Source organism: Emys orbicularis, chromosome 4 (genome assembly GCF_028017835.1).
Source record: "Emys orbicularis isolate rEmyOrb1 chromosome 4, rEmyOrb1.hap1, whole genome shotgun sequence".
NCBI lineage: Eukaryota > Metazoa > Chordata > Testudines > Emydidae > Emys > Emys orbicularis.
The window spans coordinates 134,265,622-134,277,542 of record NC_088686.1 but is presented as its reverse complement, the minus strand read 5'-3'; the positions used below and the strand labels follow the sequence as shown (position 1 = coordinate 134,277,542).

Here is an 11,921-nt window from a genome sequence, read left to right as displayed (position 1 = left end):
GTGTTGTTGGCATTTATATCTGGACTGGAAAAGTACTTTGTTTTATTTCATGCATCCAATGCACCCTGAATTTATTTCCTTTAAAATTTTCTCCTTAAATTTATTCATGGGGAAAGGAGAGATAACGTTGAGTTTTACGGCACACTTGTGATGTCTGCCCGGCACCCCCAATGATTTGGGGATGGAAGCAAAGGAGGTGTGTTTAACAAACATTGCAGAGATCACAGGAGACTAGAAATCATTCGCACCTTCAATAAAAAAAACTCTATAGACGTCTGAAGGTAATTTTTTCTGTGTTAATTTAATCATACAAATATTCATTTATACATTAAAGGAAAAAGCTTCCTTTTTTATTATCCCCAATGTGCTATCATCAGACTTCTCCCAGACTCAATGAGGCAACACGCCATCCTGTTCTACACATGCACTCCCCCCAGAGGGAATAAAGTCAGGCTGCAGAACCAACCATTCACTCACACAAGAAAAAAAAACCAACAGAAACAGGGGACAGTGTGTATTTCCTAGCCCTGCAGACTCCAATTATGCTCACACCCATGGGGTCTGGGATCGCACTTGCATCCCCAGTTGTGGGGTCCCAGACATCTCCCAAACCCTGGAGGTTTCAGGATGCACTCTTTCCCCCCCACCAAGACATAGGGCAGCAGATACTTTCTGCCATGCCAAAGCAGGCTAGACACCTCTTCCCAAGTACAGAGTGCGTTTCCAGCCAGAGGGGCGCAAAGCTTACCCAGGCTTTCCCAGCCATGGGACAGGGTATATTTGCAACCCAGACTTGAGTCACATAGTCAGACACAGGGGTTACCAGGCGTTTCCGGACTCAACAGCTCACACCACGCTTGAGGTTCCATTAAAAAAAACAAATATGTATTGGAAGTTTAAACTTACTTTTTTGAAGAGATCTCCATTTGCTGTGCCCTCTCAGGACTCCAAGACCCTCCTCCCCACAACAGCAGCAGCCAAGGAAAGGGATCAGAGCCAACTGCAGTCCCTCCATAGCTACAGCCTGTCTCAAACCAGTGGGTACCAGCCCCTTTGTTCCCAAAGTCAGGGACACCAGCCTGGCTTGGGTAACACAGCATAGGGCAAGCTTTGTTGGGCCTCTTCCCTTGCCCAGCAGTCTCAGGCAGGTAACCATTTGCTGAGGCTCTGAGTCCTAGATCACATTTTAAAACGTGAGTGCCTAAAATTAGGCATGTGATTCAATCTGGTTTTCAGAGGTTCTCCCTGCTGAGATCAATGAGAAACTTGGGTGCTCAGCACGTCTGAAAAAAATCTGGCTATTTTTGGTTTAGGTGCCTAATGTTAGCCCCCCTCCTGCCTTGAAAATGTTGCCACTAGGAAAGCAGTGCAATTTCAGCCCCAACTATGACTAGCTGAGACCTTTGCTGAGCACCCCTGAAATCCTCTTTTGAAAATGTTGCAAACTTAAAAGTAGCTTAAATTTGGGGACTGGGTGCATTGCTGAGTACCAGAGGACTCAGTTTTCACTGGAGAGAAGACACAAGAGGCAGATTAATTACCAGTTTAAACATCTTCCCTTCGTCATCATACGAGGATTATCACACTAACCAACACCCTGAAACAGTTATGAGCCTTTTGCAGTTATTTATCGAGAGATCATCCCCACTGATAAGGGTTGTGTTTATGCTCCAGACTGATTTCCTAGGAAACAGCTGTAATAGGCCAGCGTTAAGAGGCTGACTTATTGCAACTGCAGCTCAAATCAGGCCCTGCCTTTCTTCACTCTGTGAACAACCCAATCACAAGGGCACGGTAGACTTAGACAGGCTCAAGAGAGGAGACAACATTGAGATCTGCAGAATGGACTGAGAAGGCACAGGAACAACTGGGGTGCACGCTAGCTTTCTCTAGAGAAAGGAACAAAATACAATCTTTGCACTGGTGACAGGCGGATGTAAACGTGGCCATCAGTTTGCTCAGGTGAAGCCTACTTGCCTGGGAACAGCAGAAGAGAAAACGAGAGTCAGGCGAGGTGGCTTTGAGGGTCACCCAGGGGCCCCTGCCAGTAAAAGGTTTGCAGAGTTCTGGGCCCAGTGGCAGCAGCAGTCAGAAACCCAGGACTCCTTGTTCCTCCTCCTCTACACAACAGACGGATGAAGCTGATGTGAAGAGACCAATGAGCAGCCTTGTCACCTCAACTAACAGCAACACTTCCAGAAGGGACGCACGGGAGTGGGGATGCTACATGCTGGGTACTGGATGTGCATGTGGTCATGCCTTGTATGCTTGTCATGACAATTCAAACTTTGCCCACACTTCACCATGACGGTTTACACACTTGCTTCTTTGTGACTTGTGAATAACATATCTCGCCCACAGCAAGAGGGATTTTACAAGACATATACAAGGTCTTATGATTACAGCTAACCAAATGCAGCCTCCACCTCCTAAACTGCATTCAAAGCACAAATGTGGATCTGCACCCCCTTCTCCAAGTCTCAGGTTAACTCCCCAAGCCAGGCAGGACCTTCCTCCAAACGCCCCGACCTTCTTCATCCAAGGGGCGATCCATTACAACCCTGTCCCCAGCCCCATCCGTGTGTTTAGAGAGAGAGGAAAGGGAAACTTCCAAGCTTAAAAGGGAACACGTCCTTCGAAATCCAGTGTCCAATAGACAACTAAACTATCAAACACCCACTAATGGAGCAATACCAGGGTAGCTGTTCACTGGGTTCTAGAGACTACAAGTATCCAAATGCCTCACCAGGGGTCTAATTCTTCCTTGGCAGGATACCAACAATTCCCACTAGCCTCAACAGGAGCTACGCATATGCCTGGGAGAATAAGGCCCATGGACACTGCACTGAAAATGAAACCCTGCTTAAGTCAACCAAGCAAACACGGGTGCTTGGGTGCAGACTAGGTCAGCCTAAAGCCTTGCATCACTCTCGCCAGCAGGCATACCATGCACTCAGCTCCCAACATGAATGGGTAGTTTGGGATGGGGAGTTTTGGAGGAGGAGGATGGGGGACGTTGCATATTATTGTATCTTTGGCAGATGGCTGTTACGGCCTGGTTCAAGTTTCTGAATTAGTGCCTCCCCTCCAAAAAACCCATTCTCTTCCCAAGTACCTGGGTTGCTTGGCTCACAGTGACCCAACGCCGCAAAGTCTGAAACAGAACTCCGCCACCCTCCGCAACTGCTCTGCACGGTCTCATTTGCACATGGCTATCATTCCTCCGAGGACGCTCACAGCTAAGTGACCCTCATGTCCAGAAAAGCTCTTCCTCTTCTGAACAGGAGGCTTGATGAGACCCATCTAGAAAGCTAGAGCCTCAAAGAAGCTACAGGCCAGTAAAAAGGCGAAAGAATACAAGGCGCTACTGTGGAATCCAGCTGATGATTCAACTTCTTGCTCTACTTCAAAAACAATTGGCCTCTGCCTCCTAAGCTAGTACTTTCATCACAGGAGAGAGGAATTAAAATTATACTTATATAAAAAGGGTAGGGATGTGAGATTTAAACCTAAAGGGACATGACTTTTGTAAAACTTTATAATTACTGTTTGGTGAACTACAGCTACAGAAAGTTAATTTCCTCTTGGCACAAGACAGATACACTTGCCTGGCTGTCCTAGGCACAGCTACTGGACATTACTATTTGACAAACAAAACAGCATTTTAAAATACCAATCATTTAGGACCAGCTTTGGAACTCTAGTAAGTCTGTTTCTTACTGAAATACGTGTATGTATATTTCAAGTTCCAAGAGAAAAATAAACCTCCCAGGTTAACACAATGCTGGAGTCCTCCCATTCTAATGCAACAGTTTGGTCTTCACTGAGGTTTCCAATAATACTAAGGTCAAAAGGGAAACAGACAAAAACTGAAGATTAAAAGGTTGATAACTAAAAACGGCCGATACCACTGAAATTCACAGAGCTGGGTGCTGGCCCAATCGCACATTGAAAACATCCAACATACAAAGAGAAGTCACTGCATGAACCCCAGGAGATGCTAAGCGAGCTCCCGTTCTGTAGCAAGCAAACACAACAGTTCCATAAAAATGCACTCTGTCCCTTATTAAAAAAAATTATGAACAGGAAACAAACAAAAAAATTAAACATTTGCTCAAACTACAACCGCTCTGTAGGCAAAATAATTACTTTTTTTTTCCTTTTAAAAAGATGGCTTTCATTTTAATTTTTTTAAACTTTTTCAGCTACCTAATTAATTGTGATAATGACTTCTAAAAAAAACCATGGTGTTGGTGTATTTTCTCTTTCTCGTAGCATTGAACAGCACTCCTAAAATTCAGCATTCACACATGCATACTTTACTTTTGTTTTCCTCTGGAAACCACTAGTCTTAAGTTATTGGTTTTTGTTTGTTTTCTTCTTTATCCAGGTTGCGGAGGCAGAGAAGGGGATCCATGACGTGTCTTCTATAAGCCATAAGAACCCCCCTCTGTCCCCCATGAGTCAGTTCTTTGTTAAATTCTCCTCTTGACGGTACCCGTTTTTTTGTTTGTTTTTAAGACTGTCCAAAGGGATAAGGACCGTGGAAACCCTGAAAGAAAGTTGGAGACAAAATCAGTTTCAATAGACAAGAGACTAAACCAGCTGATCAGTATCAGCTTGCAAAAAGCATACCTACCCTCTCCACCCTATCCCACTGCTTGCATTTACCTCCTGCATTCTTCATCCCACATCAACTGACCACCTACTCCACATCCATGTGTAATCCATGCTAACACTCCACCTCTGCTTCCCTCTAGCACCTAGATCAGATATAGATGCCTTTAAGCTAATGGGTCTGGTCCTGCTTTTAAGATCCACAGATGAACCCACGGGGCATCATTACACATGCTTCCAGCAACTTACCTCTGCCCCATCATTTAGCCCTGACAATAGTCAGTTAACATGACTGTATGCTCTTCTGCTGAAGGCCACTTTTTGACCTTCTCTATACTGGGGATTTCAGTTACTGGTGAAACTGCCGGAGTCCAAACCCCTAGCATTTGTGCCCACGAAGCTTCCCTCTGCTTGAAACCAGGGTAAAGCTGCACCAGTGCAATTCATCGTTTCCCTAGTCCAGTGTTTCCCAAACTTGGGACGCCGCTTGTGCGGGGAAAGCCCCTGGCGGGCCAGGCCGGTCTGTTTACCTGCCACGTCCGCAGGTTCGGCCGATCGCAGCTCCCACTGGCCGCGGTTCGCTGCTCCAGGCCAATGGGAGCTGCTGGAAGCAGCACGGGCCGAGGGACATACTGGCTGCTGCTTCCAAGCAAGCGGCGTCCCAAGTTTGGGAAACACTGCCCTAGTCTATACTAGGTTATCGCAGTGGCACAGCTAGGCCAGTGGCTGAAAATAGGGCAAATTCCCAATGTACATATGGCCTTTGTCTCCTTCTATAAACACTCCCCACTGTCACTGCGCCCACCTGCTATGAGGAAGCTTTTCCTGACAATTTTAATTCCCTCAAGACTATGAGACTTGACATTTCTAGAATACACATTTTTCTTCAACGGAAACCAGGTGCCTCCAAAAATGGGAAACGTTTAATAGCTTGTGTTTTCCTCGTGAACCATGAAGTGAAGTTATTTAAGGTATCAGATATAGTAGCAGGAGGTCTGAAACTAACAAGGACACTAGTTCTGAATCTCCCATGCGCTCATCAAGCCAACTTTGATGCATTTTATCATACATAAAAAGAAAGACTCAGTGTTGAGACTTCTCTATAAATCAGAGGTGCACAGTTTACTGAAAGAGCTGCACCAATTAAATTCCAATTTTTTTTTTTGTAAAGGAACATGAAACAATGCCAAGGAAAAATAAGAAAAAATGTATTATGCTCGGTTACCCAGAGACAGAAGGTAAGTCTTCTAGCATTCTTTATACAGCCCTGCTGTTACCCACTGTATGGATGATTAAAAATATGGCCAGTGACCTAATTAAACACCAACCCCATTGCCTGCCTTTTCAAGCAAGGTGCAAGACTGCTTTACCACTTCATTTCAAGCAGGACAACGGGCCAGAGCAGCAAAAGAAATATTGTCTCCAACGTATTTTGCTGTAATTCCATAACCAGCTTGCTCTGCAACCCAAAAAAACTGGAATTGGCTGTGAAGCACTGAGATGTTTGTGTATGACTCATACCAAAAAGCCCTGATTATATTGGCGTAAGTCTGGTAGGATGGGCTGGGTCAAGCTGCAAACACACCTGAAGTCAAAAGCCCTATTGTATCTTTAAAACTAACTACATCTTAGAAAGTAATGATCAAGTGCTGATAGGAGTTTAACCACAGTTAACCAGGCAAGAGTAATTCCCTGGGCTATGCAGTGTCAGGGAACACCACATGACACCCATAAAGCAAAGTAAAGTATCTTCCAGTGACTCAAAACTATTGCTGAGTCCAGCATCTATCAGGGGAGAATGGTTAGTGGAACATTAGGCAAGAGCAGTATCTCATAACTTCAGATTAATTTGTAAGGGCCAGATTTTCAAATGGGCCTTGCAACCAACATCTTTTCTTTGTGTGTTGGCAAACAAGGCCACTTGTGATATAACGTAGGAGCAGACTGCTGCAGCTCATTTGATAAAGATGCACTGAAAAGCTGAACTGAAAAGCTTTCGGCTGCCAAGATCTGTGTTGTCTGCACCAAATGGCAATATTGACACCTAAAGTAGTGTAAGTAAAGCACAGCCCCCCGTGCTACCTTGAGATAATAGTAGTCAGAAATGGATACAGCCTAATAGCACATCCCCTTGTAAGCACAGAGTCAATCCCTGAAGAGATTAGTAAAGATATAAACAGTTGCAAGAGAAAGAACTCTGTCCTTAGATCTTTGCAAGTATGTAAAGAAAAGAGGTCAAATGTTGCTTTCAGCAGTGTCTAATTTAAATATTCACAATTCTGTTAATGATTTGGGGTCTCAATCAAAACTAGATTTCAGTTCACTTTAGAGTGTGAGAAAACCACCCTACTTTTGCAGCACTTTAACCCTATGATTGACTCATTTCACCGATGTGAATAGTTTGTCATTAACAGTTCCAGAACGGTTTCCAAATAGGTTTCTCTTGCAACTGCAAATTTGACCAGAAGAATTAACAATCTTTGCTCTTATGATTACCATAACAGAACCCTGAGCATACACACGACCCTTCACTATAGCTCATACTTACGCGTGAAGAGTACGTTTATACATGAACTCACTTGCACCTATTAATGATTGAAAGAAGAAAACTCTCCCCACTCCCCCAGCAGTTTATTCACTACTTCCCACTGTTGCATCTTGCCCTTTTGGCTAAGATCAAGCAAAGTACTGGTTTAACATCAGATATAAACCCTGATAAGGAATGTATCCCACATCTGCAGGGAATGACCTGACTTAATAGGGTCTTTTGCATCTTTTATATTATTTCATGTCAATGTTTCCAACGAAAGGAACTACTAAGTTTGGTGCAGACGATATCATTTAAAAGTCAACCTGTGGACGCACAGAAAGGCTTTGATTTTTTCATTAAGTCAACCAGTGTTTGAGTACAGAGAAAGGATAATACACCAGGACTCTGAGATCTGAGTTATATCCCTGGCTCTGAACACACCCTTGCCATTATCTCTAGACCACTCAAGCATTCCGTGCCTCAATTCTCCATCTGTCATCTTTCTTCTACCCTTTAGCTAATCTGTTCAGATGGTAAGTGCTTTGGGGCAGGGACTGTGTGCGTTTTCACAGGAATATAGTGTAATGGTGCCTTGATCTCTACTGGGAACTCTAGAAATTAGTATAATAGAAATAATAGCAATGATCCAAAAGAGTCACAGCACCAAAAAATGTTGGAAGTGGTTGGTTTAAACTAAAAGGTAACAGAGCTGTGTGAAAGCCATGATGTTTGAGAAACATGGTGCGAACATTTTCAGTTAGTGACCATTCATTTTGCAACTCATTTTGTTTTCCATCACACTTCCACAAATACATAATTTTCCCACCAGAAACACAAGAAATCCAATATTTCCTGTACATTTGGAAAAAACTTTGAAACATTTCAGCTGAAGAAACTTCTATTTGAAGCTTGTTTGCAAAATGGGACCCATCTTCAAAACAAAATGTGACAAGCTCACGTTCTGCTTTGCAAATTTAGTTTTCAGTTCTTTTTTTTGGTCTCCCCCCAGAGGTAAAAGTTAGTAACTCTGCACTGCAATACCTTTGTCCAGATATTTAGGTAAATGAAGTGATAGTGAAATCTAAGGGCCAGATTTAAAAAAAAAAAATGCTGCTCCCATACGGAATATCTGACCACTTTATTTAGGTGCCTAAATTGGAGGTCAGCACTTTTGGAAATCTAGCTCTACTGAGAAGTGCTCAGCACCCACAAGAGTCTGCATTTTGATCCATGCACCTAAACTAGCGCAGCCACCTTTGCGAGATATAAGAGATCAAATGAGCCCAGCTGGGACCCTAAATACATTCCACCTGTGAAACTAAAATAGGGGTTGTGAAGAAGGAAAGGGTACATGCTCTAGTGATTACTCAGAGCCACATGATCATTGTAAAAGCAGGCATTTTTAAAGTTAAATCAAAATCCCGCTTTCATCTTGGAGAGTTAATCTTTTATAAACCATCACAACACAGAAACTTTCACACAACTATCTTTATTTCACCTTTGTTTGTGGCTGAATTTAGATCAATAAAAGGTACACTTGAGTTTATAAAAAAAAAAAAAAAGACATGAGCTTTTTGATGCACGGCTGGAACGCAACACAAAAGTCTCCCAGTGTACACTGATGGCAGCATCAGATAACACTACAAGTCCCTCTCTCTTCCTCATCACTTCCTGGGCCGTTCCTGGTCAGTGCTTCTCCAAACTATCCTGAGTTCTTTTGACTCATTTACGTAAACTGAATACAAACAGAAGAACAGAGTGTTTAGTTTTATTTTTGTTCCACGCATGCTATGCAAATATGATGAGACAGCTACGACCACTGGGAAAGATAATCTTCCTACAATGCAGCTGTCCTCCAAGTTGATTTAACTAAACCAGTTAATTGCATCTACATTAGTCTTTCAACAGCCAGGTAAGACAACTCCTGGGTCCACAGAGGAGGGGGTTAAAACAGTTTAACCTGCAGACACTAATAAGCAGCAGTGTGATTGTCCCAGGACGGTGGCTAATAGCAATGCTGAGCTTGTGGCTTCTCCACACTTGATCTAAGTCAGTTCAACTACAATGGCAGTCAACTAACCCAGTTTGGAGAATAAATATCTAATTCAGGCTCAAACTTTGTGAACAATGGGAACATACCCACTCTCCAAAGGGGAGGGCTTTAGAATCTAGAACAGCGGTTCTCAAATTGTGGGTCGCGACCCCATTTTAATGGGGTCGCCAGGGCTGGCTTAGACTTGCTGGGGGTCCAGGGCCGAAGCCCAAGCCCCACTGCCCAGGGCCAAAGCCCAAGTCTCAGGGCTTTAGCCCTGGCAACAGGGCTCAGGTTACAGGCCCCATGCCTGAGGCTGAAGCCCTTGGTCTTTGGTATCCCCAGGGCGGCAGAGCTTGAGTGGGCTCAAGCTTCGGTCCCCCCTCCTGGGGTCGTGTAGTAATTTTTGTTGTCAGAAGGGTGTTGCGGTGCTATGAAGTTTGAGAACCTCTGATATAGGAGATACGAGAGATAAACAAGGTGCTATTCCTTCCCCACCATAACGCTGGGGCCAAGTAAGCTGCCTATACAATTTCAGCCTTTGAGAGTCCAAGAACCAAGGTACGCATCTGGAACTCATAGGGATGGCCCCGTTACCACCAAACTGGAGCATCAAGGTTAGGCAGGAGCTGATCAAATCATTGGGAGTGGAGGGAGGGAGAAATATACTACAGAAGTAGTACAGAGTGCCTCTATTCAGTGTTTTAATAAATCATATTGGCATTTTATTAAATTCTACTGACGTTTTTAGAGAAAGTGAGTCTCCTTACACATGATTTTGGTTCTCCAAAGATCATTATACATCCACACTCCATGGCCTGCACTGCCACACAGAACAGTGTTCCAAATGTTTTGTGTGTGAAATTTCGAGATGCTTGCCTGCCTCAGTGGCAGATGGTATGTCAAGTTGTCACTAGGGCCTTATCTACACTAGGGAATTTTAGAAAACAATTTACACCTGTTCAGCTGCACTACAGGGAGTCTTAGCACAGACAAGACTCTGGCAACTTCTGACACTTTTTACACCAGCAGGTTTAATCACAATCTCTGTTATAATCTGGAACCTGCCAGAGCTTTGGCTAAAGAGATACTTCCACTGGTACTGCTGAACTGGTTGGAATTATCCACAAAATTTCCTAGTGTAGAGAATGCCTCAGTGACATTCTGACATTGATTTTCAATTAAACTTCGGTTCTTAAATGCCTGCATCAATTTTAAAAAGTGGACTTATGTGCTTTTGAAAATTTTATCCAAACCCTAGCTACCTCACCCATCCCTTCCTCCGTTGATCTCAAAGTACTTAATTAAACATGGCAATGAATTCACTCCATTTTATGAGTGCAGAAAAACTGAGGCACGAGCTCACTAAGGGACTCAACAGATGACATGGCAAGTTTGTGGCAGACCCGGAAATAAAACCCAGGTCTCCTGCCGTCTAACCTCATGCTCAAACCATTAGAACACAGCTCTCCCATTTTGTTCCACAATGTTAAGTCACCGCCACCTGGGATAAAGCCTTCTCTGTTAAGAACATGAGAGCACAAGAATCTAGCAATTTTAAAGTATCCATGTAGTTTCCCCTTTCCCCCAAAAACTACTCAGACACGCAGAACAGAGTCCAACCCCCCCTCCCTCCCCCCCAGAGGAAAGGAATAGCCAGCTGGTGAGGCAGTGACTGCCATCAAGTACATGCACACCATGTGCTGGTGAAGTAGTTTAATACTTCTGAAGTTTCCCTAAGGAGCCCTCCACCTCCCTTTAAACAGCCACCCAAGTGCAGGGTGAATCTCTTACATGTTATTCCTCCCTAGGGAAAAGCCCTTTTTAAAGAAAGATTTCCAGCTTGCAAGAAGAGGGTGACAGCACTGGACCTAAGCAAATTTTAAATGTGGGTCCAGAAACTCGTGGTGTCAAAGCTTCTGCTTTACTTGACATACTGTCTACAAAAACCATTCACTGGAGAGGAACTGTGATCATGTGAATCCAGGGACACTGGATGAATGGAGAAGTTTCCTGATGATTTCTGGGAATGGAAACCCAGTTCTGAACTCCTTTCTCCCTAGGGCAGAAGAGGTAAGGCAGCTTTTCAAGGCAAAGTGCTTAGTCTAGCAGCCTTGGGTATTGGTTGGTCTTCAGAACAGCCCTGGTCTGGAGGAAACCAGTTGCCTATTTTACTAAGCCCTAGATAAAAGCGCAGGGCATAAGGCACCTCAGTAAGTGAATGAATCCACACACACCAAACCCTCCACCCCCATTCCAAAAACACCAACAAGATCTCCTCTTACCCAACAGACAATGGGGCTGTAATAACAAAACTTCTGCCACAGATTTGGGGTGCTTTGCATCAAAATCAGTCACAAACGTTTTTTTTTGTTACATTTTTTATTTCCACAATTACCCTATTTAGGACCACAAAATGATATAGCAGCTGCTCCCCAGTTGGAGCTTTCAGATCTTCAACCGGATCTTGCACCCGTTTAGTCCAAGCCTGAACAGCAGAATGGAAAAGGAAACAGAGAGGAAGAGTTCAGTAGATCGGGTTTTTGAAGACCGCTTTTGGAAAATTGGAATCCTTCTGGCAATGAGAACTGGAGCTAGGACATTTGTCTGGGTAGGAACAGATCAGCCTTGCAACAACAGGAGTATTTGGCACTAACATGCTTGCAGGAATTCTGAAGCCAAGAGGTTAAAACTAGTTTGTACCTTTCACTAATATTTGATCAGACCATTCACTTGGGATAG

The 11,921-nt window shown here is 43.8% G+C and overlaps 1 protein-coding gene across 3 annotated transcripts in view; it reads right to left on the bottom strand.

Annotated features, from left to right (window-relative positions):
* Positions 1–282: 282 nt before the first annotated feature.
* The window catches only part of ILRUN (inflammation and lipid regulator with UBA-like and NBR1-like domains), a 51,549-nt gene continuing 39,910 nt past the window's right edge, over positions 283–11,921 (bottom strand). For 2 of the 3 annotated variants that reach the window (XM_065402668.1, XM_065402670.1), the window contains one exon: positions 283–4,552. In XM_065402668.1, the coding sequence (XP_065258740.1) occupies positions 4,517–4,552 (36 nt within the window). In that variant the 3' untranslated portion in view covers positions 283–4,516. Of the gene's footprint in view, positions 4,553–8,638; positions 8,883–11,921 lie in introns of those variants that run through there. The other variant, XM_065402669.1, reaches the window with a different exon arrangement.